Source organism: Suricata suricatta, chromosome 14 (assembly GCF_006229205.1).
Source record: "Suricata suricatta isolate VVHF042 chromosome 14, meerkat_22Aug2017_6uvM2_HiC, whole genome shotgun sequence".
Lineage (NCBI taxonomy): Eukaryota > Metazoa > Chordata > Mammalia > Carnivora > Herpestidae > Suricata > Suricata suricatta.
This window is the reverse complement of record NC_043713.1, coordinates 72,677,321-72,704,020: the sequence shown is the minus strand read 5'-3', so window position 1 is coordinate 72,704,020 and position 26,700 is coordinate 72,677,321. Positions and strand designations below refer to the sequence as shown.

At 46.4% G+C, this 26,700-nt stretch overlaps 1 protein-coding gene across 1 annotated transcript in view; it reads right to left on the bottom strand.

The window, feature by feature from the left end:
• Positions 1-124: 124 nt before the first annotated feature.
• The window catches only part of CORO1C (coronin 1C), a 73,617-nt gene continuing 47,041 nt past the window's right edge, over positions 125-26,700 (bottom strand). The window contains exons 4-11 of the mRNA XM_029921764.1: positions 13,309-13,438; positions 10,312-10,493; positions 9,215-9,334; positions 8,061-8,165; positions 6,079-6,224; positions 4,095-4,152; positions 3,747-3,992; positions 125-2,603 (exon numbers count right to left, since the gene is read on the bottom strand). Coding sequence (XP_029777624.1) covers positions 2,484-2,603; positions 3,747-3,992; positions 4,095-4,152; positions 6,079-6,224; positions 8,061-8,165; positions 9,215-9,334; positions 10,312-10,493; positions 13,309-13,438 — 1,107 coding nt within the window. The 3' untranslated portion in view covers positions 125-2,483. The remainder of the gene's footprint in view (positions 2,604-3,746; positions 3,993-4,094; positions 4,153-6,078; positions 6,225-8,060; positions 8,166-9,214; positions 9,335-10,311; positions 10,494-13,308; positions 13,439-26,700) is intronic.

The following is a 26,700-nucleotide window of genomic DNA, read 5'->3' as shown; positions in this document are numbered from 1 at the left end:
CCCCCCCCTCTTCCCCTGTACTCACCCTCAGAGAGGAAATGGTCACCCACCTAGTGCCACTGAGTCAGAGGAGCTGCGGGCTGCCCAAAGACAGCTGAAGGTGTGAAATAAACACAGACACCACTTTGTAATCAATGTTTTTTTTATCTTTGAAAATGGAAGCAAGTGTTTTGACAGAATGCTATGGGCGCTCTATGAGAGCTGATCTAGGAGTAAGTCACTGGTTCTCCTCTGGGATAGCACGGCTTTAAAAAGAAGAAACAAGAAAAAGAAAAGAAAAAGAAAAAACAGGAAATATAATCCACAAAGCTTCAGGCACCGACTTTGGGCCTGGCCGGGCATCCATTCGTTAAATAAGTCATAAGCTAAAATCACTAAAATCAGGGTAATTTTTCCTCGCCCTCTTTGAAACACATTCCCTAAGGGTCCACCACCATCAGCAATCTTGTTTGCTTAATTAACTTTTCAGAACCTTAACACATTTCTGAATTTTAAAAATGAAGGTCCTCAGCAGATTAGGTTGATAAAGAAACATGTACAGGTTTGAATAGAAGTCACTGTAATTATGTTTTCTTTACATCTCATTATCCACTCCAGTATTACACACGCACACACACACAACCACACCAAACATTCAGATGCCCTGATATTGTGGAGACAGCGATCCCAATTCTGGGTAGAAACATGGTACCTTTCCTATGCAGACATTAGCCCCAGCTCAACGGCGCGGTCCAACCCAGCGTCGCCAGCTCCGCCTCCATCCTGGCTCCCTGCTGCAGACGCTCCCAGCCTGTCCCGTGCCCACACGGGCAGGAGCATGCGCGTGAGCCCCCGGGTGGTCTCAGTGGCACTCCACGTTTCATGCTCAACCACAGACACTCAGTCCTTCCCAGAGATTCTTTAAATCTTGTGCCTCAAGCATGCAAAGTGAGAACATGGGAATGGAGACATTCTGGCTGATCTAGAATCAGAGCTCAGTCGCTGGCCCCCGAATTTGAGGGACCTCCGTGCTCTGACACGGCCTCTGTGTGAGCGGGGGGCTGGGGGAGGGCAGAGCAGGTTGGTTTGTGTGGAGGGTGCAAAGGGATGAGTTTGTACCCATTAAAGCTACGGCAGAGGCCCGCCCTCCTGGTCTTGCTTCACTCTGGACTGTTCTCAGTCTCAATGGTCAATAGCACCCTCTGGGCTCATCCCAGCTGACTGGAGAGGGCTGAGCGGCAGGAAAGACAGGACGACCGGGGGAGCCCTGAGAGAGGCGGCTGCGCTCGTGACACGGAGGGGAGGGCAGGGGCCCTGGCGGCGCAGAGACAACCGCTTCTGCCTCCAGGGTAGCACAGGGATGGCAAACGATGTGCTGGGAGGGCAGAGGGTCACCGGGGGCCCGCTCCCCCACCCCCACCCCCCGCCACCCGGCAGGGGCCCTCGGCCTACAGTTCTCTACCGCACCTGAGAGCAAGGCAGGCTGCAGAAACGGGCAAGGAGGAGCTTCTGTGGCCCCTCACCCCGGGCACCCTTATCAAGTATCAACCAAACCTGAAACATGATGTTTAGGGCGATCAATGCAATAGACTCTACATGGATAACAAAACTGCGGAAACACACGCGAGTTCGGGCTAGATTATAATCATCTGAAGCACAGGACAACCAGGAAGTGAGATTCCATTCTGGTACAACCACCCAGCTTCTAGAAAAGAGACAGGGAAGACAGGAGACGATACAATAGGAGCTTTTTTTGATCAGAAGACTCCATGAAAGGAGAGGGGTGGTGGTAACGCGAACCCACGTGATTCTTCAAGTCGTCCTTCTGCAGAGTCGTGAGGAGGACGGTGTGTGGTGCGAACGCGCCAGCGCCACACGGCTGCGCGCCAATTGTTCTTGGGTGAACGTGTATACAAAATAATATCTTATCTTCATTTAGTTTATAAACGTACACAGTGCTGTCCCTTTCAAATCAAGAAGGAAAAAAAAAAAAACAAACCACACAGAAATACTGCAAAGTAGCAAAATGCAAGGGCTGGGGGCCAGCAGCTACTTTTGGTTTTGGCAACATTAAAAAAAAAAAAGAAAAGAAATATAAAAAGCAATGTGGCATTGGTCCCTGTTTATAAAAAAAAAAAAAAGATACTTGGGCACAACACTGAATCAGAAATGGTCGGTTTTCTAAAATTCAGAATATCTGGGCTTTTAAAAGTAGCACTTTTTGTCTTTTAAAAGTTCGACAAGTCACAGAACACTTAAAACATCAAAAAAGCTTTCCGATAAAAAGCTCAGCTTTTAAATCACATTTTGTTTCTGCAAATTTGGGAAACGAATTGAGTTCTGACTGGAATGCGGCCCATCGCTGGTCCACCGGGCTGACAAGGAAGGTCCCCGCGGCAGCACCTCCCTTCCGCCCTCCCTGGGACCACGCCCACAACCGCGGGACCACGCCCACAACCGCGACGCGCCAGCTCCGGCTCCCTGTGGGGCTGGGGTGTGGGCCTTCAGGCGGCGATCTTCGCCATCTGCTGTTCTAGCTTGGAAATGCGCTCGTCTTGGTTGCAGATTGTGTCTTTTATAGATTTGATCTCTTTTAAAATCTCATCCAGCTTGGCTTCGTTTTGCTGAGAAAACCAAAAAGGGGGGAGAGGGTAAGAGGCTGACTAGAACGCAGGCCACGAAGTTCGCCACAGCTGAGCAATCCTAGGGCCCACAGTCTCGGCTTCCACGTTGGGAGGGGCCTTGCACTGGCGGGCACCAGGCTGGGCCCTATGAGAGTCCTGGGTGCTGGTCGGCGCCCCCCAGCAGAGCCAGGGGCCTGCCATGCTGCTCCCCACGCCCGTGCACTTACCCGGAGGACTCCGTCTCAAGACACAAACTGTGGCAAGGGACCAGTCCCTTCACGGCTGCGCCACAGCCTGGCCACCCTGTGCAACACCATCAGGCGTGACGTCTACGTGACCCAGGTCGGGGGTGACCCAGAGGCTCCTGCCATGTCCCAGGGAGGGCCCTTCTTAGGAGCTAACCCCTTCACCCTGCTTGCCAACTCCTCTAGAGAGGCCTCAGCCTCTCCCACGTGGAATGGATTCTGTGGGGAAACCCTGCAGTCCACGGCACCTCGCGTGGCTTCTTTGGTCACAGTCAAGCTCCTCCAGGTGCCCGGCCTCTCTGTCCCACCTACCTTCTCACTAACAATTCGCCACTCTCCCTCTAGTGCCCTAGGATCCTGTTCCATGCCCGCCAGTCCCCGTGCCCTCTGCCCCCTGGCCTGACCCTGCTCTCCTAGCAGTGGCTGAGCGGCCCCCAGGTCAGGCTTCGGCTCCCACCACTCCGCTCTGATGGTTCTTGCCAACAGTTTCAAGGTCATCTATGCTACGTTGCACTCGCCGCCAGATGCCTGTGTCTCTGGAACACTCAGTGACATCTGGACCCTTTCACTGCTCTCTCCCCTTCCTGGGCATCTGTGGCCCACGCTCTCTTGCTTCATTTCCACCCCAATCAAAGACGGATGTGAACAGCCCAGAGAGACACAATTAGGAAAACACCCCAGTGGCTCCTGTGTACTCTCAAAAATGGTCGTAGTCGGACTTCTATCCAGGTCATTATAAAAAACAAACAAAAAAACCCCCAGCTAATGGAGCTGAAGGTAGAGCCACAGACTCAAAAATAACCACGTGGCCAGGGAGGTTCTTCGAAACAGTCAGGTTATCATCCACTGAAAGCCCAGAGCCGGCCAAGCACGCCCCCCAAGCCCCGGCGGTCCTTACCACACTGGCCGGGTCCGGGGTTTTCTTGGGGACGTTGATCAGGTCACACTTCTTATTTGCAGTGGGCTTGCTATCCAGAATGTTCTTCTTGACCACTTTGAGATCCCTGTTTTTGCCAGGAATGTACCCGTGCTTCAAGGAGATGAGGACTGGGTCTGCGTTCTTCCCCTCAAACCACTCCTCTGCCTCCAGCGCCGCCTCGGGCCCCGCCGTGTCGGGGTACAGGTCATCCTGGAAGAGGTCCGACTGCGAGAGACGTTTGGGGAAAGCCCTCAGTTACAGAAGAAGAAAGGCTGGACCTTTAAACATCTTTTAAACACAGATTCGCTTAAGAAACTAGGCACTTACCTTCCTTGGAACAGTCATGATAATAGGCTCACACTTTCTCTCATGAAGTTTGAAGAATCTTCAAGGGGGAAATAAAGGCAAAGCTGTATTAAGTGAAATAGGAGGCCAAGTAACAGGCTTCACAGCCACTACTCCTCTGCGACGCTGTAAGGGACACCACGTGCTCTGCCTGTCACCTCGGCGGATGCACCCCGGCGAGCGGGCACCATCTGTGCTCCCATTTTCCAGATGCGAAAACAGAAGCCAAGAGCAGCTATGCCAGGAAATGGTGGGCTAGAAGCAGGAACCAGAAGTTGAGGTCTCTGCGGCTGGGACATCAAACCCCAGTCTTCGGGGCTGATCAGCTGTGGGGGAAACACCACCTCCAACAATGACTAACTTGTGGCAAAGCGACCAGGTCGACAGGCGCAAACAAACGCCTGATGCGAGGTCAGCACTCAGGATTCGGATACCCGGTCTTCTGCCAACTGGAGGTGGCTGAACATTTGTGGGCATAAAAACAGGGTTTTTAAAAAGGAAAAGAAGATAACCCTAGGATTACCATTTTGGCATCCAAGCAAACCACATCATGTTTGACACTCAAGAAAAATCTGATATTATCCAAAATGTGGAAAGAGTAGGAACATAAAGCACAAAACCTCTGGAGTCAGCAGAGTGGTTAAAAAAAAACAAAAACAAAAACTGGCCTGGGTTCCATGTCCGGCTCACGTTAACAAATGCTCGGTAAACACTTACGTAGGAGGTATCCTGGATGATTATGCTCGTGGGCTTTTAAACTCTGAGATGACAGTAAAATAAGTGCTCTCCCAAGTATGAGAAGCACTCTCAAGTTTGGGTTCAATCTATTTTGAACCACATTTTGAGGAGTTTGGTTTAAACTATAATTTTGAATTATCTTTACTACTCCGGCTACAGAGAATTAAGTATATCTTAAAATTAAACTTATAGTAATTAATTTAAAAGGGGGCTTATAGAAAGTTCCTTTTCTTTTTAAAGATGTGCTCATGACCCAAAGGGCGGAGGTCGACAGACGTCCACAGAAACGCCGGGCTGCGTAAGGTGCGGCACCACCATCATTGGCCCAACAGCATGGCGCTGGTCACTCTGTTGCTCAAAACAGCCAGTCCTTCATGGGGCCCCCGGGGGCTCGGTCGGTTGAGCGCCCGACTCTTGGTTTCGGCCCAGGTCATGATCACACATTTGTGGGTTCGAGCCCTGCCTCAGGTTCTGTGCTGACGGCACAGAGCCTGCTTGGGATTCTGTCTCCCTCTCTCTCTCTGCCTCTCCCCTGCTCCTGTGCTCAGGCTCTCCACACCCCCCGCATTAACATAAGTAAGTTAAAAAAAGTTTTCTTAAATGGCCAGTCCTCTGTGGGTCTCACTGAGTATCTCCTGTTGACTAAAAGGAGAAAAAAGCCTACCCTTTAGGAAGACCACTGACATTATGCAATATAAATTTTTAAGAAAAGTCCCCAGTATGGAGAGGCAGGAATTCTATAACGTAGCTGCATTTCCTAAATCAAGCTTTGCCTTCTCTAATTTAGGGTCCACAAGGTCTACGATCCAGCGTGGACCATGTCCGTCCCCACACGGGGAAACCATGACTCCGTCCATCTCAGGGGCAGGCTCGCCCCTGCTTGCCTCCCGGGGGACAGCGGCCATAGCCCCAGCCTGAGGACAAGAGACGAAGCTTCACCATGTCAGTGAGCGTGCCACGCGCCGTGGCTGAGCCCCTTCTCCGGCGCTTCACAGGCCACAGGTCTGAAGAATGGGGAGGAGCACGGTTCCAGGACAAGATTTTGAAAGTTCTTTCCTGCTCTAGCACTCTGTGTTCCTCAGCGGGGACAGGAAATGAGAAACCAATTCTGCACGGCAGCAGAAGGGAGACATGACTACGACCCTAGGCCGTTACTGGTGGCTGCACCGCTCTTGTGGAACACTCGGGGCACGGGCACTGTGCGCACTTTACCAGACCGACTCTTTACCTGGCAATCTCACATTTGTTAACGTCCAGTCCCCTCTTGGGCATGTAGCCCATCCCTCTCTGAGGCTCCTTGCTGCTGAATGTGTTGAGGTAGTGGACATACGGGGATTCATCTGTGATCTCAAAATAGCGGATACTGCTGTCCCCCTACAAGAAAGCAGAGAAAATCGGGCACTGTTACCTGAGGCACCCGGGGGAGGTGGGGTCTGTCTCCCCTGTAAACCCTGTAAAGCATGAACTGGGACTTCGCCTCAGTGGCCAACCTTATCAAATGCTAGCACGTCTTTTAAATGGTCTCCTCCTCCTCCCACTGAAGGCTCAAATTGGACTCCGTTGAGCCCAGATGCCAAGGCAGAGTCAGGGCAAAAATGTTAACACCAGCAACTGCATGGCAATTAACTTCAAAAAACAAACAAACGTCTAGGAGGACCACGGAAAGGGCAAAGACCCGCACAGAATGGTGTCATGTGCAGACCTGAGGGCACCAGCACCAGACACCCAGGCAGTAATAAAAAGTAAGAAAGAAACATTAAGAATAGTTTTTAATCAACCTTAATTTATAATTAATTCACAATTCATAATAATTCTTCAGTCATAATTAAGAAACCCACTAAAACATGAGTATTCCTTAACTTCAGAAGACCGTGCTGTCTCGGTGCAATGTATCATTCTATGGTAATTTTGCCTGGAAGGGTCTGGTGGCTTCGGAGGTCTGAAGCGTATGCTGGTCCCAGCAGGACAGCCGGTCCCACGGCCACGGCCAGCCCGAACAGCGAGGGCAGCGCTGCCCGCAGGAGGGAAATGTGTGTGTCTGTGAGACGCCGCCCAAGTGTCTCCGTTCTCGTGGTGTCCACTCGTTTCGGTGACGTGACCATCTAAAGTGATGGTCAAGAAGCTACACGCAGACTGCTCCCTGTGCACTCAAAGGACCTTTCCGCCTAGCACTGATAACGTCTGGGTGATCGCTCCCGTTTCTGCTCTGGTGCAGTCCACGGCAGCTGGGAACACCCGAGAACGACTTTCAAGGAAACACAAGATCCTGGTTTCGAAGCAACTAATATGTGACAGTCTAAAGCACGTTCAGTCAACGATGAGAAGTGAAACGTGTCCGGCCTCACCGAGCAAGGGGCTATCTCAACAGATGTGGGGGAAAGACATCAACTGCTTCAATTTTATTAATTCATTTATTCCAACTACAAAAATTCTAAGAAAAATTGAATCTGCAAAAGACTAAGGAACATTAAAGTTACTGCCCACTAAAAATAAAATTTAAAAAAAAATAATAAAGCTAGCAACACTGTAGGTAGATGGAGATCATAAGGCAGGAGGTACGCTTTTTGATTTTAGTGTGCGGTCTTCCTAGAACAACTGTCACCTCCTGACACTTTAGTCAGGCCACACACTTTCAAGACCAGGGCCCTAATGCTGAACTCCAGAAACAAGAACCCCGGGACAGTCTCTGAGGCCTTCAAAAGCTCTGTCCACAAAGCACTATTCTCTTTACAAGCCCACGGCCTGTGGTAACCAACACCTACATGCCATTCTGGGGCTGCCCGACGATTTCAGCATCAGGTGTGGCAACTGGCTAGTCGTTCCGGCCGCCAGAGAGGAATCTGAAATCCTCAACCACACAGCACCCGGGGCGCAGACACCAGGGTGTCCTCTTTTTTCTCACTAGAGTCCCCAAGTGAAGCCACTCCTGTCAGCGTTCGCCCCGATACCCGAGCCCCATCCCTGCCGTAGTGGGAGTCCTAAACATGGCAAGCTATTACCACACAAACGTCAAGTTCAAAGGGTCTAGGCTCAAGACCTAAGACACACCAAAAGCACCGGTCCTCGTTTTAGTTTAAGACACATACACAAAACAGATAAATTAAACTATTAACATGATGCAATGCATTGCCTGTTGACTAACTCTCTAAAGGATAAACTTTTCCTCTTACAAGATTAAACTGAGTATACGACACTCGAATGACTGCTTACCTTTCCACATAAGTAAATGATGCTGGTGTCGGGGTCATAGAAGGGCAGCAGCACCCCGTTGCTAGTGTCCATTTCATGGAGGGCGATTGGTTCCTGCATGTTTTTCTGGGGAAAAAATACAAATATCTGAATCTGTATCTATGTATTTGTATATACACACATACTTTTATACGATGATTCATTCTTTTATTAAATGAGCCATTTCCTAGAAGAATGAAAGTCTGAACAATGCACACAGAATATTCATACATGCAAATACCACAGGGATACCGAATGGTATTCAACCACTGAACATCGTGGCCACCTGACAATCTAATCAACGCGCACATCCGGGCGACTCCATGACAAAGATGAGACAGCTTTCTCCTTTGTGACGATTTTGTTTTAAAAGAAATTTTTCTGGGACGCCTGGGTGGTGCAGTTGGTTGAGTGTCCGACTTTGGCTCAGGTCATGACCTTGTGGTTCGTGGGTTCAAGACCCGCATTGGACTCTGGTTGACAGCTCAGAGCCTGGAGCCGGCTTTGGATTCTGTGTCTGTCTGTCTGTCTCTCTCTCTCTCTTTCTATGTCTTCCCCACTCACGCTCTCTCTATCAAAAATGAATATTAAAAAAGTTTTTAACATTTTTTTAACATAAATATGTGCTCTCTAGTTAAAGTTACAGAAACACTGTAACAGTAATCCCACATTCCAGTGGGTGGCAGAAACAATTGCCATTTTGGTCTACTTCCTTACACACACGCACACACACACACACCCACACAATGAGATTGCACCGTATACACGGTTTATTTTTCACTTATGCTATTAATGTTTTCCTAAGCATGACTATTCTGATTTCAACATTTGGTCATATTCTTTATTAAAATAAAGTTTAGAACTTGTTTCCCAAGTCCAGAACACTGTGTCTTCGTGAATTCTTTTTAAAAAATACAGCCAACACAGACCTCTTGGGAATATCAAGAATGCATTTGAGTAATACGTTTAGCAATAAGTCTCCAGTGAGGATGAGAAGGTCCTATCCAATTTCAGACAGACAGGGGTTTGGAAAACTACACTAAGAACCCTATAATCTACTTACCCACCTGAAGACTTGCTCAGAAAAGAGAGAAAGCTCAAGGGTAAGCCAGGGGGAAGGCTGGGGAGGGGCGTACCGGATTCCAGAGAGCCAGCTGCCGCTCACTCATGCGGCTGAAGCCAGTGGTGAAGACATTCCCGTCAGCCAGAAAAATGGCTCTCATGGGTCTTGCTCCTTCGTGCGCTTTCTCCTTCTCCTGGGAGGCAAAGAGCAAGAGGCACATTATATTCAAACTGTGAGAAAGAAAGGTGGAATGGGGGCTTATACAAGGAGTCCAACCCATGCCCCCCATGCCATTCATTCGGATTGCCGTGTGTGTGTGTGTGTGTGTGTGTGAGAGAGAGAGAGAGAGAGAGAGAGAAACTCTACCAGATGTGGGTTTCTCCAGGGATAGCCTGAAAGCTGGTTATACCCTACAGTTTTCCACCAATTTCAGAGGACAGACAGAAGTCTAGTTCCATTAACCCCTTCCTTAATTTCATTTGGTCATTGAAAGTGGATTAGTAGTGAGCCCTGGAAGGGTCTAGTGGAGAAAGCACTTTGTGCAGGGCTGGGCAAGTCCCCAGTGCTCGGCAAGTACTAGCTGTGACTGTCACCCAACTCTGAAGAAGTAATACTGCCCAAGGACCGGCACATCCCAGAGAAGGGGCACGGAGGACATTCTGGGGTCTAGCACCTACAGGTTTAACCCCAGCTCAAGCCCCAAAGGCCTCTCTTCTGTCACGACGGGTGACTTGCTGAGGCCTAGTCCGGGTGGTAGAAACTAAGACAACAGACTGGTAAGACACGGCTGGCATCTCTGTAAGGCGGTCTGACAATGGCTGCAGGAAGGGGCGGGGATCAGTGAAACAATACTCATCACTAAGCCAGCAGGGTTAGCAGATCTAGATTTGTAAATTCTTGAAGGAGTCCAGCGAACTGACAAAGACGTCATTTCTTTGTGGAAAATGGTCACTGAGTGAGAGGTACGGCAGGTGTAAATTCCGGGACCCACAGCTCTGAGGTGTGACTGGGGGCAAGACACCTGTAGGAGCCTGTGCGGATCCATGGTCTGGCGCCTGCGCCGTTAGGCTCCGTGGACCTGGGTGAGGCCTCCGCCGCCTGTCTTCCCAAGCCACGCTCGCCCCACCGAAGGGCCACAGCGACACGCGGTGCGGCCCTACGCACACTTACAGCCACAATCTCCTGTTTCCTAGGGTCGATCACTCTCACTTTCTTGTCCTTGGAAGCGGTGCAGATCAGACTGCCGTTCCTGTTCCAGCTCACGTTGTAAATCATGTCCGAGTGCATATCGTCCAGGTTTATGAGGGCTTCCCCCGTGCCCACATTCCAGATGATGATGGCATTATCACAGCCTGAAAGCAAACACAACCGTGCGCCTCAGGGATGAGGAGCACCCACAGAGCGCCCTCGTAGAAACTAAGACTCCAGCGAGGAGACACACCCGCGGGAAGGTGCGGGTCCCGGGAGGCCCTACTTACTGGCTGGGAGTTACAAACCAAAGTGACAAAGAAAAAAGACATTTGTATAAAAGAAACATGTTAAGAGGACAAATATGGTTTGCTAAGTTTGGGTTCACAGGAAACACACAAAAAGCAACAACCAAACGAAGAAGTATAAGAAAAATAGAATGCTGTTTTTTAAGAACTAATGGGCTGGTGGACCCTGAGTGACCTTATGTTTCCTTTTCTAGTAAAACCAACATCAGAATGAATACAGCTTATTTCTCTTCCGGAGGAACTAAAAATAAAGAGCAGCAATGACTGTTTAGAACACTCAAGAAAAATGTGGGACGGCAGGTTATTCACGTCAATAATGCTGTAAAACATGGCCTTACGTTAAAGGATGATCTAACCATGTGCTCACAGTGTATCTTTATCTTTCCAAGGGGAGAAAAATAGGTCAAGGCTGGGCTGAACTGAGAAGCCCAAACTGTAATCAAGAAGGCAGGTGCATTCGGAAGCTGATCCCCAAAGAGGCCACAACGCTGCCTCAGCCACACCCCTCCGCCCCTCACTTCTACCTTCCTTCAAGCGTCCGCCCTGAGCCCCCTTTAAAAAGTGGCACCACCTACTGCTTCCAGGATATCAGTTCAAGCACGAAGCAAATTAGGGATGGATATCCTGAAAATAAATTCTTGCTTCAATAAGCCCATTTTACAAGCACTTCAGAAAAATTAGCCACCGACTTCCAGGCGCCCAAGCTGTCTCAGGGCCAAAAGGAGGAGATTGGAAAGAAACCTGTACAGCAGTAAAGCGGGAGCTAAACCCTAGGATGAGACTTGACCCTTCCTCCGCCTCACACCCCACAGGCAAGCAGGTAACTTCAGCCACCATGGGTGGATCACGTAGTCTTAAAATATGCACAACACAGCAATTAACCATTCTCCTTTGCTTGTAAAAGGCAGAATGGAGAGAGTCTGCGGACGGTACCCTAGGTTTGACCTCGATGAGAAGGGCAGCAGGGGATTTCCCATGATGGACTTCCACCTTTACAACTGTTTTCTCTCCTTGTAGGACTGAGTTGAACATGAGGAGGGTTCCCAGGTAGAGTCACTTGTGAATTCTAAGGAGCATCGGTTTTGAAACGTAGTTCTTGGCTTCAATAGGTACACCTGGTGTTAAGTTTTTAAATTTATTGTATTGTAAACACCCTCTATTGCCAGTTAAAAACTCAATTGACCCCTCCTTTTTACTGGTGAAGGGTCTATCACTCACATTATATTCCTTTTCTTATAAACCAATTTTATGAAGGTATAATTTCCACACAATCCAATGCACCCATTTTTAGTATATATTGGCTAAATTTTGACAAGTGTATGTACTCACGTGGCCACCATCACAATCAAAATATATAACTTTCCCACCATCCCATGATGTTCCCTTGTGACCTCTATCTGGCTTCTATAAAAGATAAAATCTCAAACTGTAGACAAAGGAAAAGATCTCTGTACGGTGAAATGTAGAAACTACTCAAGGGGCGAACCGAGAACACAGGGTCTTGGTTGAGGGTTCACTGCAGTGCTGTCTAGCAGTGTAAAAACACACAACAAAACCTCCATGTCCAGAAACAGGGGACTGATTAAATAAATGAAGGTATCCAGACAATGGACTATTACTGGGGTTGTTAAAAATATGACAGGAAAGGGGGCGCCTGGGTGGCTCAGTCAGTTGAGCGTTGGACTGCTGATTTCGGCTCAAGTCATGATCTCGCAGTTTTTGAGTTCCAGCCTCATGTCCGCCTTCGTACCTGCTAGGGATTCTCTCTTTTCTTCCCCTCCCCTGCTCATACAAAAATTTAGGGGCGCCTGGGTGGCTCAGTTGGTTAAGCATCCAACTTCGGCTCAGGTCATGATCTCACGGTTTGTGGGTTCAAGCCCTGCATCAGGCTCTGTGCTGACAGCTCAGGGCCTGGAGCCTGCTTCAGAATCTGTTTCCCTCTCTCTCTGCCTCTCCCCCACTCATGCTCTGTCTCTCTCTCTAAAATAAATAAACATGAAAAAAATTTTAAATATATATCATAGGAAGAACATTTAGTGCCACATGGAGAGGACCATAGGGCACCACTAAGTGCAGAAAGCAAGTCATATGTCAAGTGTCTGAACCTGTCTTTGTGGGAGAAATCACTCAGGTAACGTGCAAAGACGTACCTCCTGGAAAGAAACACAGAAATGGTTAATGATGATGTCCCCTCTGGGTGGCAGGATTACAACTGATTTTTATTTTCTCCTTTTTTTCTATATGTTTTCTATAAAAAATATGTACTACTCGTACAAGGAGAAAAATGGAAGTATCTTTTTATAGGAAGGAGGATCTTTGCCTCACAGGATCACTCCACAGTTGACAACAACATCCGAGTGGGCACCCAGGGCCTCCACCAGGGAGCCTCCTGCTCTGTCAGGAGTAACTAAAACTCTGGTCCACGACAGGCCCCAATAGGAGCCACGAATCTGCTAGATTTACAGGCAAGCGTGTATCTGTTCATTTCTCAAGGCAAGAAGTCTTGAGTTAGACTGCCAATGTGGTCTACACACACACACACACACACACACACACACACACACTCGCACGGCCTAGGGGACCGCTGCACAGATTCTTAACCGCTTCAAAGCCGCTGAGCACACATCAAAACGCACCGGTCACTGCCCCTCCCCCAGCGCTTAGCTCCTACCTGCACTAAGAAGGACGTTGCGGGCAGTCGGGTGCCAGGCCACGATGCCAACTCTCTTTGAGTGGCCCTCTAAAATCACCACAGGTTCGGTCAGGGAGAGGGTGAGTCCATTTTCTGGGATCTGCCACACCTGTTGGGAAAGGAAGCAAGAGGATCCACATGAGGAAGGCCCTGGCACCCTCACCCTTCCTGGGCCCACCCAGTTTGCAGACCAGCTCTGCATACGCAGCACACATGCTGGCTTGGGATGAAAGGCGGAACACGATACACTGACTCTATGAAGGTGTTTTTAAAACCGAGTACGCGAAAGGTCAGAACATCCACCAGGCCTACAAAATGCTGCCTCTCCGCTTTTATTTAACAACAGTTGAGATTTTATTCTAAATTCTCTGTTAAACTCAAACCTCTCGGATTAGAGGCACAAAAAAACACTTGAAAGAAAGAGAGAGAATGACTGAGGCCCCATGAGAAGCAGCCCTGGGGGCGATGAGCCCTCGTGGAGCCCACGGGCTTTGAGGGGAGAGCACACTTCAGCCACCAGAGCTCTCGGGAGACGGTGCCGCATGTAAAACATCCTATTTCCTCTAGTTTCACATTTGGAAAATAAAAAATACACACAGTAGTTCTATAACATCTACTATAGAAAAATCTTAAAAAGAAACAAAAGACAAATTGGGCCTCATCAAAATTAAAAACTTTGTGTTTCAAAAGACATGATCAAGAGAGTGAAAAGAGCATATATAGAACTCTTACAAATCAACACTAAGGAAAATAACCCAATTTTCAAAAGGGGCAAGGAATCTAAATAGACTTTTCTTCAAGAAAGATATACAACTAGTTGTAAGGCACATGAGAACACGCTCGGTATTATTAGTCATTAGGCAAACACAAATCTAAACCACAGTAAAACGTAAGTTCATGTCCACTGAAAGGCCATAATCAGAAAGCAGATACTGGGTGCTGATGAGGCTTTGGGGCGATCAGACACCCCCCTGCCCCCCCACTGGTGGGGGTATAACATGTGCAGCCGCTTTGGAAAAGAGTCTGACAGTTCTCAAGTGATTAAACATACACTTCCTATGGCTGAGCAACATCACTCCCAAGGTAACCCAAGAGAAGTGAAAATATACGTCCACACAAAAACTTGTATGTGAATGTTCACTGCAGTGTTATTCATAAAGGCCAAAAATGTGCAAACAACCCAAATGTCCAGCAAGTGAGAAAGGGATAAACAAAATGAGAATATCTATACAACGGAATATTACTTGTCCACAAGAAGGAATTAAATACTGATTCATGCTATAGCATGGTTAAAGCTTGAAAATGTTACTAGAAGTTAAGTTCCACATATTGTAGGATTCTGTGGCTATGAAATGTCCAGAACAGAAGAATACACAGACAGAAAGTCGATTAGTGGCTGCTTCGTGCTGGGGACTTCGGGGCAGTGACAGTGAATGGGCACAGGGTTTCCTTCTGGGGTGATGAAAATGTTCGGAAACGGCGCTGGTGACGGCTGTAGTACTGTGACTACGTTAAGACCACTGAACTGTTCACGTCAGATGGGTGAGCTGCACGTGAACTTCCTCTGGGCTGCTGAAGACACACAAAACAGTCACCGGATCTTAAATGGGGACGTGTCTGTGGCAGAGGGGGACGGGGATGGGAAGGCATCAGACGGAAGGGACAAGAGACTATGACAGAGGAAGGACCTGAGTTTTAAAAAGTTAAAAGACGCCTTCTACAAAGAGAGAACCGAGTAACAACTAAGCTGAGTAGCACCGAGAATCCTGTAGAAAACCAGACATTAAGTAGTATTTAAGTTTGTGAAAAGGCTAAAGTTTAATTATCTTCGGGGAAGGGGGGAGGGGGGAAAAGAGGTGGTGGTGATGGAGGAGGGCACTTGTGGGGAAGAGCACTGGGTGTTGTATGGAAACCAATTTGACAATAAACTATTTTAAAAAAACTAATTATCTTCTTATATATGGAGAGTAAAACACATTAAATATGTTAATATATTTTAAGTAATTTGTATATTTAAAATATACTAAACCACGAAAATGTATTAAATAAAATGCTAAAATAAGGAAATTTACCAGCAGAAAAGATTTTAAGGAACTAGTTCATGAAAAATTTAAAACTTGCCAGTGACAAATCATGCTCAACGGTGGAACAAGTGAGAAACAGAATTTTCCTTTGTTGGGGATTTTTAAGGAGGAGACAAACAATGCCTGTTTTCAACTGCTTAGTGGAAGGCAGAGATCTGGATTGGATGAGTGTTTAAGGTTCAGCTCAGGCCTGTTCTGCAAAAAATTAGAAGAGAAAGTTTGCCATCCTGAAGAATGGGGAAGAAGTTATGAATTAAGGGATCATTCATTCCTACGGTTAAATTCTGCCCAGGCTAACTACAACCCCTTACGCCACTCATGGCAAAATAAACCTGCACTTTGAGGGCCTGAGTTTAGGGTGGCCCCTAAGATCCCCTGCACCCTCACCCGTCAGCAAATTTCCAAAAGTGCAGGTGGGAAACGAGCACAGGGAGCAGAAGGAAACCCTACCCTGCCTCTTCAACACCAAACAGACTTGACCCCTTCCCACCCCCCCGGAATGTGGGCATCTGCTGACCACCCCCAGCACTTCAGGTCTGCTTTCATGCCGACATATTATTTTTACTCAAGGGTTTATAATGAGTAAAACAGGCCCAATTAGCCATCTGAATGTAGAGCAGGTCTTGTGTTTTTACTTTTTTTTTTTAACAGAAGGAACAGAAAACTACTGATGATCAAAGCCAAAGTCGCAGAGAAACAGTTATGAAATGGGACTTCAGTGACTCAACAGGAAATAACATTTTCCACGATGAGTCCTGGCGTGGCCTTGGGATGGGCAGAGTGGCAGTACCACCCGCCGTCTCCAGATGGCACCACAACCCGGGGCTGCTGGGTTCTCCTGCAAGGACTGCGAACCCTCAGTACCCCACTCTGACCGCAGTAAATGGTGTGTTCTCTAAATCCCGAATGAGGCGTGGGGCGACGGGAGGCCCTGTTTCTAGCCAGTATGCCCAACCTTCAACATGAGGGTGGAAGTGGAGCCCGTAATGGGACCTTACCTGCTCCCTCACTCGTGTTTTTCTTGGACTACAAGGAAATATTAATGATGGGGCAAAACACTTATATAATTTTTTAAAATGAGGAAACTGCTCATTTTTTAATTTCACCTTTAGAAGATTCAATGGTTCCTAACCCACTTTACTACCCAGGTGGCTCATTCACACAACACGTCTCTTGAGGAGCCAATATAAGGCAGGCCCATTACCAGCAAGGAGGGTAAAGGATAACACGCACAGGCCCTGCTCTCGAGGGGTGTACAGTCTACCAGAAAGCAGAGACTTCTGGGAGCCCAAAAATAACACAAATGGTGTTATGTGGAGGCTTGGAGCGTGGGCTCCAGAGCCAAACAGAACCTGGTTCAAATCCTGCCTGGACCACTTACAGTGACGGTCCGGGGCAAACAACTCAACATCACTGTGCCCAGGGGTAACATGGGTACTTATGCTTTCTAGGGCTGCTGTGGGGATGAAATGAGTCAATACGCCCTGGAACACTGCTGGGCATACATGCAGTGCCCCCCAAATGCAGAGACAGAACAATGCAATGGTTAGGAACGCGGGCCCCGGAACCAGAACTAGAACAGACTGTTCAATTCCTGATTCTGCCCAGTATCACCTGCATAAACGTGGAGACACTCACCTAAACTTTCTGGGCCTTAAGCTTTCCTCACCTCTAAAATGGGAGCAACAGTGAATCCGCTTTCACTAGGGTTGTTTTGGGGCCCAATCTGATTCTGAAGTATTTAGAATGACGCCCGTCATGAGGCAGGCTGTTCTGAGTGTCAGCCCCGCTAGGAGCTGTGTTACGCGCCAGGAAACCGCACAGGGCTCGGAAGCAACACTCCGCTGGCACCAGCCAAGTGCGGAACGAAAATGCACGTGTCGTTGAGGCTGCCTTCTTGCTGTCCCGGTCTGGCCCATTCAGGAAGGCCCTCCGAGGGAATGGCCCCTCACGGTGACCAGGAGTTAGAGGAAAGAAGGAAGGGGTCACACAGGCATGAGGATTTACAGCGGGAGGGAACAGTGGCTGGAAAAGTCCGGGAAACTAAAATGAGAAGCCGGCAGAGCCCTGGCTGTGCCGGTAAACACAGGCGGCGGTGATCCGCTCGGTGGCCGCGGAAAGGAGCCGAAGGCCTGGGAGCTCTTCCACATGGAGCAAGCACGCCCCCTGGCCAGTGCCCACCAGCCCTGCTCACGGGCCTGTCCTTAGTGGCTCTCTGCCCTTTTCAGGGTTGTCTGCAGCTTCGGGGCAGTGGCCTTCGGGCAGGGGCGACAAAGCAGAAGGCCCACTCGATACATGTTTAGTCTTCTCGTGTGTAATCAGGATGCCAGCCTGGATGTCCAAAGGCGCAGGCTCCCGTCAGAGCTGGGGCCCTACGTGGCTGTCAGCATGAAGAAGGGACTTCACTGCTGGGAGCCTTGTCCGATATGGGGCCAGCACCTGGTTACAGGCACTACTGAAGCCTCGAACAAGCTAGAACATTTTGCATCCCCAAAGCATCCGCCTAACGTGAAATAGTGCAAATAGAGTGACCTTCGACAAAGCAGTTACTGCCTGGACTGGTGTTTCCTAAGCTTTAATATGGGACGTACTCTTGCCTTACTGCGCTGTTATAATGATTAAATATAATCACTGCACATAAGGGCTTATAAAATAGGGCTTGGCCAAAAAAAAAAATGCTTACTGTATGTTCATGGTTATTTTTCTGGCTGTTACTATGACCCCGCATGTATCTTTAGGGCGTGAACGTCAGGATTTCCTTCATGAGCCTTGTCCTCAAATTAATTCAGCCCTGTACCCAACTTTGTAACTTACATCCACGGTATTATGTGTGAAAGCTCTAATACATGCCTAGGCCAATTAACACAAATGAGAACAGCCCTGGTCTCTATGCAGGTCTATGCAGCATCCTCTGTTCTGTGCCTAAAGCTAGAACTCTAAAACCAATCCGCTTTTTCAGAAACATGTTGGTGAGGAGAGAGGGAAACAGGAGTCCCCCATCCTCCGCTGTGTCCACACTGGGCATCTCAGCCTGGGCAGGGACAAGCCGTCTCTCTCCTCCACTTGACTTTTTGCTTTGTTTTGTCTTTCAAATAATACCGTGTGCTTCTGAAATTTTCTCTTTGGACTGGACATTGCTATGGCAATGTTTTGTTTTGGGAACAAAAATAAAAAATAAAAAAACAAAACATAATCAGTCCCAAGGGCTTCCAGATGAAAAAATGTTATCAATCAGTAAAAACCCATTGTGGTTCTGGAAAAAATAAAAAAAAATTTAAGCTCATGTTCAGGAACTAATGTATCATTGGATTCCTTTTCAGCATGTGGAATTCTGAAAATGGCAAAAGGACAGCTCAAGAGAACAGTTCCAATGAAGAAAAAAGTGATGAATGGGGTGCCTGGCTGGCGCAGTCGGCGGAGCACAGGACTCCGGATCTCAGGGTTGTGGGCTCAAGCCCCAGGTTGAGTGTAGAGATTACTTACAATCTTAAAAAAAGAAGAAGAAAGAAAAAAAGAAAGAAAAGGAAAGGAGAGGAGAGAAAAGGAAAAAGTGATGAAAATTAAGAAACGTGGGTTTCTCTCAAGGAATAATTGTAAAGTGCAATTTGTTTGATGGTTTTGTTACATCTCACACACAGCGCAAAATTTAAAAATTACGCAAGTGTTTCCAGACACCTCTTTCCCATTTCAATAACTCCCCCCGCTTCCCGCCCCAAACTTGCTACTGGTCTAGGCACTAGACCTAGTCATAAAAAGGCTATTCCCCCAAAAGCTATATTTTTAAGTGCAGGGACACCAACTGCAAAGGGAAAATGAAGAAAAGATGCCAGGACTGGCAGAGATCTCCGGTTCCCCAGGCCGCAGGGCCCCACAGAGGCTGCCTCTGCGACGCCCACGGGGCAGCACGGAAGGGCCGCCATGACATTAACAACAACATCAGGCTTCGGGAAGTCAAGAAGCGAGAGCTGGGCTCCGATCTGCCCAGGTTATAATACCCACTAGCATATGGCCCAGAAGCCATCTGCCGAATGACTGAGGGGCCAGAAATCCTGAGGAATTCACTCTCATCACCAACTACAATGTCGCCTCCATTTTTGTTTCAAGGCAAAAACTGTGTTAGGAAAATATATAACTGAAGCAACAACGTGTAAAACAAGGAGTTTATTTTTGTTGATTTCTACCGAAGAGTAAGACTGATGTGGGAGAAGGGAAAAGTGTCCATTTAAACTTCATGTGGGACGGGTCAGAATATCTAGTCAGACAAACAGGACAGATACTTTGCAAGATCCTTCCCTCTCCCCGACTCTGGAAGAAACAATTATGCAACCCACTGTGTGAATCAGCCATTCTTTGCATTTGTGTTTGATTACTACCCTTCCCTGCAGATAGGCAATAGCACTGAATCGGGATCATTCACTTAATTTGGCTGCTCTTTGTAAAAAATATTTAAAGCAGTAATATTTTCTTGGAGCTAAACTCTTCCCAAGTAAAATACTTAGTAGCCACAATATTTAAAACTCTCTATGAGAACATATTGTTGGAGAAAAGAACTCATGGTATGAAAAGTCTGGAAAACCTAGGAGGCACAGTCTGATTTCTGGGAGGAGGGTTTATAGAATTGCTTTCTGCTGGTATAAAACACAGCTTTGAAAACTAGTACATGAAAGGTAAACTATGCCAATATAATTTGCTTTTAGGCTGCTTTTAAAGAAGCCATCTGTAAAAGATGAAGGAATGTGCCATCAGTCTGGCATTCCTTTTCCTAAACTTGCTATCAAAGGGACATCGCTGTCATTGAATCAATGCTTGCCAAATTAACAGATCAGTGCCTAAATGCTTAGGACTTAATGGAATTAGACTATTAATACAAAAAGAATGTTTTTGTCCTAAATATTTTTTAATGTTTATTTATTTTTTGAGAGAGAGAGAGAGACAGAGCATGAGCAGGGGAGGGGCAGAGAGAGAGGGAGACACAGAATCTGAAGCACGTTCCAGGCTCTGAGCTGTCAGCACAGAGCCTGACGCGGGGCCCAAACTCACAAACTGTCAGATCATGAGCTGAGCTGAAGTCCAATATTTAACAGACTGAGCCACCCAGGCGACCCAATACAAAAAGCAGTTTTAAAAATAAATTATTTTATAGTTCATTTGACAAAGTGGCTCTATTGTATTTTTTTTGTTTTTACTGAATATTTGCTGAAGATATTCTTATTGCTCTGAACCCTCTACAGATAACTATAAAAAATAAGAACTCGGTATATATTCATAGCTTCCTTGTCGTTGGTGGTGTTGTTGTTTTGTTGTTATTATTTTACGTGTAAGGCAACTGAGGTTCAGGGCGTGTAAGTGGCCTACACACGCTCCGGACTCTCCATCTTGAGCTTTATACTATACTATACGATAATGAGGTCTTGTTACACTATCTACCGAAAAGAAAAGGTGTTGGAGCACTTGTCTAGCTCAATCAGTGGAACATGCGACTCTTGATCTTAGGGTTGTTGAGTTTGTGCCCCATGATGGGTGTAGAGATTGCTTAAACATAGTGAGAAAATAAAAATAAAATTTGAAGATGGTTTTGTTTGAAACTGTCTGATCTATCATACAGTGTTCTTTTACCTTTAGGAGAGAAAAGTGGAAAATAAGGTATTAAGGTGGGGTAGGAGACAACTATTTCTTCAGAATTTCACTCTAATTGCTGAGCTATAAAAGCTTCTTGTAATTGCCCCCCAAAATTATCTGGGGGACCTTAAATGATTAAAATATCAGTGCCGGCGCGCCTGGGTGGCTCAGTTGGTTAAGCATCTGGCTTCGGCTCAGGTCATGATCTCACGGTTCGTGGGTTTGAGCCCCGTGTCGGGCTCTGTGCTGACAGCTCAGAGCGGGGAGCCTGTCTACGGATTCTGTGTCTCCCTCTCTCTGACCCTCCCCTGCTCATGCTGTCTCTCTTTGTCTCTTAAAAATAAAAAAATATATATCGGTGCCATACCTAAGGGCTTAAAAAAATAAGCTAGGGGGAGGACTTACCTCCAAGCATTACTTACTTTACACAATGTTTACTCTGGCAATACCAATAAAAGGGACACAAAGAAAATTCTAGAAGGATGGTGGTGTTAGTGGCAAGCACAGTTTTGGGATCTTCCCAAGTCTCTCTATAAAATCATGGAGCAAGCAGATAACAAAACAAAAACACAGAACTAGGTGATAATCCCCAAATGCAAGTGGGAGGAAGAAACCAGCAATAACCACGGGACCTGCATATTGTCAGTCTCCGTGCGGAAAAGCCATGGGTCAGTGACGGGGTGCTTCACAGACCTGAGACCAGCAGGCCATGATGGACACCAGCAATGGAAACTGGAAGGTTTTTGTCCTCTCCAATAGCGGGTGAGGACGGGGACCAGAATACGAAGGTCTGAAGGGGCTGGAGCAATCTAGACTTCAGTCCAGACCCCATTTCTAGAGGCCACGAGAAAGGGCTCCGTTCTGAGGCAGGCCCCACAGTGAGGAGAAATTCCGAAGAAAGGAATCAAAGCTGAGAAGGACAGAAGTCAGAAGGACAAAGGAATGAGAAAATCCAAATAACGGCAGGCTAGGAAATCTCAGAAAGCAAGCCGCCAAGTTTCTACCACTGCCTGAAAAGCTCAGAGCCTGGAGCCTGCTTCAGGTTGTTTCCCTCTTTCTCTGCCCATCCCCCACTTGTGTTTTGTCTCTCTCTTACAAAAATAAATATAAAAAATTAAAGAAAAAAAAAGAAAGTCAAAAAAGTCAAGCTACTATAAGAAACAAAAAGAATAAGGCATAGACTAGCATTCCTATAAACAATATAAAAATGCTAAGAAGGTGTGCTCAAAAAGAGGTAAAAGCCATCACATGCTATTTCAAAACAAAATAAAATCCAGGACACATAAATCAGAATTTGAAAAACTCAAAAGTAAGGAAGGAAAAATTTTCAAAATTAGAAATAAAAGAAGAATCACTTTAGAAATGAAGACTAACCAAGAAAGAACATAGTATCAAAAACATAGCAATGTCTCCCTAAAAATAAAAGTTAGAAAACAAAAAAAATGGTTAAAGTTCTGAAGCTAATGTAACACTGTGCATCAACTAGATTAATTAAAAGTTTTTAAGTAAAGAAAATAAAATAAATGAACACAAAAAAAGGTTGGGAGAGAAACTAACCAATACTGAAGACAAGCAAAGAAGAAAAAGCACATGGATTAACAGGAGTCCCTGAAGGAGAAAACCAAGGCAAGAAAACAGAACAAATACTAAGACTGTAATTGAAGAAAACATTCCTGGGAGGGAAAAACCCTGAAACCTTATACTGAAAGAACCTACCGTGGGGCAGCGGGGGTGAGCCTGGGTGGCTCATAGTCAGTTGAGCATCCAACTCTTGATTTTGGCTCAAATCATAATCCCAGGGTCATGAGATGCAGCCTCAAGTCAGACTCCACACTGAGTGTGAAGCCTGCTCGGGATTTTCTTCTCTCTCTCTGTCCCTCTGACATCCCCCCGCCAACTCATGGGCGCACACTCCTGCTCTCTCATTCAAAAAGAAACAAAACAAGGGGCGCCTGGGTGGTTCAGTCGGTTAAGTGTCCGGCTTCGGCTCAGGTCATGATCTCATGGTTTGTGGGTTTGAGCCCCATGTCAGGTTCTGTGCTGACAGCTCAGAGCCTGGAGCCTGCTTCAGATTCTGCGTCTCCCTCTCTCTCTGACCCTCCCCTGCTCGCATTGTCTCTCTCAAATAATTAAAAAAAAAAAAAAGAAACAAAACAAAAAAAAAAAACATGCCACAAACCTTGGAATGCCAACTCAGAATAACCAACAATATTCTAGCAAGATTACTACTATATTCTTTAAAAAAATGTTTTAATGTTTATTTTTGAGAGAGACAGAGACAGACAGAGAGAGCGCCAGCAGGGGAGGGGCAGAGAGAGAAAGAGGAGACACAGAATCCAAAGCAGGCTCCTGGCTCTGAGCTAACAGCAGAGTCCAAAGGAGGGCTCGAACCCATGAACCATGAGATCAGGACCTGAGCTAAAGTTGGGAGGCTTAACCGACTGAGCCACCTAGGTGCCCCAAGATTACTATGTTCTTTTTTTTCCTAATGTTTATTTATTTTTGAGAGACAGAGAGACAGAGTGTGAGCAGGGGAGGGGCAGAGAGAGAGGGAGACACAGAATCCGAAGCAGGCTCCAGGCTCTGAGCTGTCAGCACAGAGCCCAATGCAGGGCTCCAACTCACAAACTGCGAGATCATGACCTGAGCCGAGTCAGCCGCTTAACCAACTGAGCCATCCAGGTGCCCCAAGGCACTTCTATGTTCTAAGAGAAGAAAATCTTATGTACATCTGAACAAAAAGAATATATGGTTTATAAGGGAGAGATTATCTTACTTCTTTTGACGACACTTTATGACGAAAGAAAATGGAATAATATATTTAGACACTTGAGGAAAGACTGTGAACCAAAGATTTTATATCCAGAAACACTCACCTTCAAATCTGTAAAGGTCAGAGACCAGCTATTATCTATGTAGAAGAACTTAGAAAATATTGTTCCCATAAGCCTTTTCTATTTGATTCCATTCTTTGGAATTTCTTCTCAGTGTGAGGCCTGTCCCAGAGGGGCCTGAGCACTTTCTGGTTGGGTTCTAGTGCACTGAGGTCCAGAATCTACCAGGAAAGGAGCTTCAGATGATCTAAATGACTAGAAAGAGGTGGGCATAAGGACCTATGGAGAGCACTAAATACAGTTACTTAGAGAAATCAGACAGGAGAGGCTGTTAAATGTAATGGCTGTGTGATCTTGGAATTACTGAGCACCTCATTTTATTTTTATTTTAGAGAGAGCGAGAGTGGAGTGTGTGCGAGCTGGGGAGAAGGGCAGAGGGAGAGGGGGAGAGAGAGAGAGATTACTATTTTGAGTAATCATAAACTGATTTATGGTGCTCATAACAGTAGTTTTGCTCGGAGTCTGTTGTATGTAAGAGTAATAAGGCACAGGAGACACATCAGGGCAGTCTAATTCACCCCTGAGATTCTTCAGAATCTCAGACCCCAGATTCTCAGTGTGTGAGAAGATAAAGATGCAATATTCAAGGTTAGGTTAAAACTACATAGTCCTGGGTTTTAACGGGGAATATTAAGGTGAGGTCACATGGTATTTTATCTTTACATACACCCGTATATTCTGGCCCCATTTACTGCCAAGTCTTTAAAAAATGATCACCATGGTAACAGTGACCATTCCTAGCACCCAGACTGTGATCTAGAAATTCCATTTTTCATTAAAAGAAACCAGAGCTTCTGAGAGAAATGGCTGATATGAAGTGTGGGTGAAGAAATGTCCAAGATGAGCACGGAACACCTTAACATACCAAATATCAGGGAAGCCATCAAAAACAACTAGGGTGTGTCAAAAGGACTCAGGAACCTTGAAGAAGTTCCCGTTAACAAAGAAGGGATGACCTGGGCTTTGAGATAAGAATTGTAATGAATCGAAACCCATGAAAGACGTTCCACATCCATGAAATCAAAATGAAATGAAAGGAGGCAAAAAACCTAACTGGTCATCTTCTGAGAAAGAGAGAGAACCAATTCATTATTTTAAAAACTGAGTAAATAAAAGGAGAGATTCAAGCATTTATCCAACTTTCCTATATGAACAGTACTACTAGGCCAATAGTAGAAAAGAGGGGGCACCCCCCTTACAATTTTTACCAGCTGAAAACTGAAAACAAAATAACAGAATTTAGTATCTCCATTTTGTGAGCCCTGAGGATCTGCTGGATCTGGGCGCTGAGCATCAACAGCTGCACAAATCAAAAAAGAACAAAGACCAGACATCTTGGTATCATGGGTCTCTTGATGCAAGAACATAACACGAGCTATCATCTTGCCAAAGGGATCGAGACTGAATGCGATCACACGTCAGGATCCAGCTGCCAATTTATAGGGAATTTAGAGGACAGAGGAACATGTTGAAATGCACCCTGAACATGCAATCAGCAGACACTAAGACAGTTGAGAGACTGCAGGTCAAAGGTCGGGCTTCTTCATCAGATTCACTGTTGCGGACAAGAAAACGATGGAAGAGGATTTGAGAGGTTACAAGACTTAAAAGACATATCGAGTTCTTTAAACTTTTAAACTTCAAGCTGTAGTGTCTAGAAAGGAACATGTGGGTGATTAAAAACCATGGAGAAAGATGAGTGGGAGGAGCTGGGAGTAGCAGAGGAGCACAGGGGAGAGGGGAGAGTCTGAGAAGGCTGGCGAAGTTCTGTTTCCTGACCTGGGTGGTGGTTACAGAGATTCACTTAACATTTAGCATTTTTTATAATAAAAAGGTTTGTTTTGTGTTTTTCTTTTTTAGATGAATCAAACCTGCTTCTTCAAGAGAAGTTAAGACTCTCAGTTTAAGATTTTGGCATCGGGGGTCTAAACAATGTTCCTTTCCCTTAGTAAAATGTGTCTGCAGCCATGAAAATGATCAATTTAGCAGTGCACACTAAGCAGAACAATTCCTTTTAACATATTTCCTTAGTATGATTTGGCTGCCAAAATTACAAAATCACAGGAGGAGCAACCCTCAGCCAAAAGTCCATGGGGATAAACGAGTAAATGTTTAAATGACACAATTCAGGAATTAACTTGTGTTTATGTCATATAATTTTAATAAAGCCTTCCAAACACTGTTTCTAAGTCGGGCTTGGTCCACAGAAAATGGAGAGGGAAATACAAGTGGCCTCCAAGTTCTGCACCTGACGCGCATCAGAGCGCCCGGACGTGCGCAGGCACGGCCTTCACCCAGCGCAGCACTCAGTGCACCGCTCCCCGTTTGTGCAAACGTCAACCTTTCAACACAGGTGGGGCGAGGATTAAAAACTGATCCAAACCGACAATTACATTTGAAGGCTAAGAAGAACCTAATCAAGAACGAGAAGCTTTACGTTAAAAAGTATCCCAAAGCCTGGTTTCACACGTAACCTACTTCTGGAATCTAAATGAGGGAATGTAAAGAACTTACTTTAAAAATCTTTCACCTGGTTTGTCTACCTGCATAAAAAGGCATTTCTTAACCAGGGTCAAACTAGACAGAACACGGCTTCTGACGTTAGCTTGGAAATAAGCACTTTACTTATTGCAAAGCTTTACTATTCACGATTTCCCAATACACATGATATGTCCCATTTTATACGTATAATCTTTGGCATCTTATTTCACCATAAAGATTCCATTCATCCTGGCAATTCTGTCTTCCTTCTGGGGGAGGGAGAGGAGTCATGT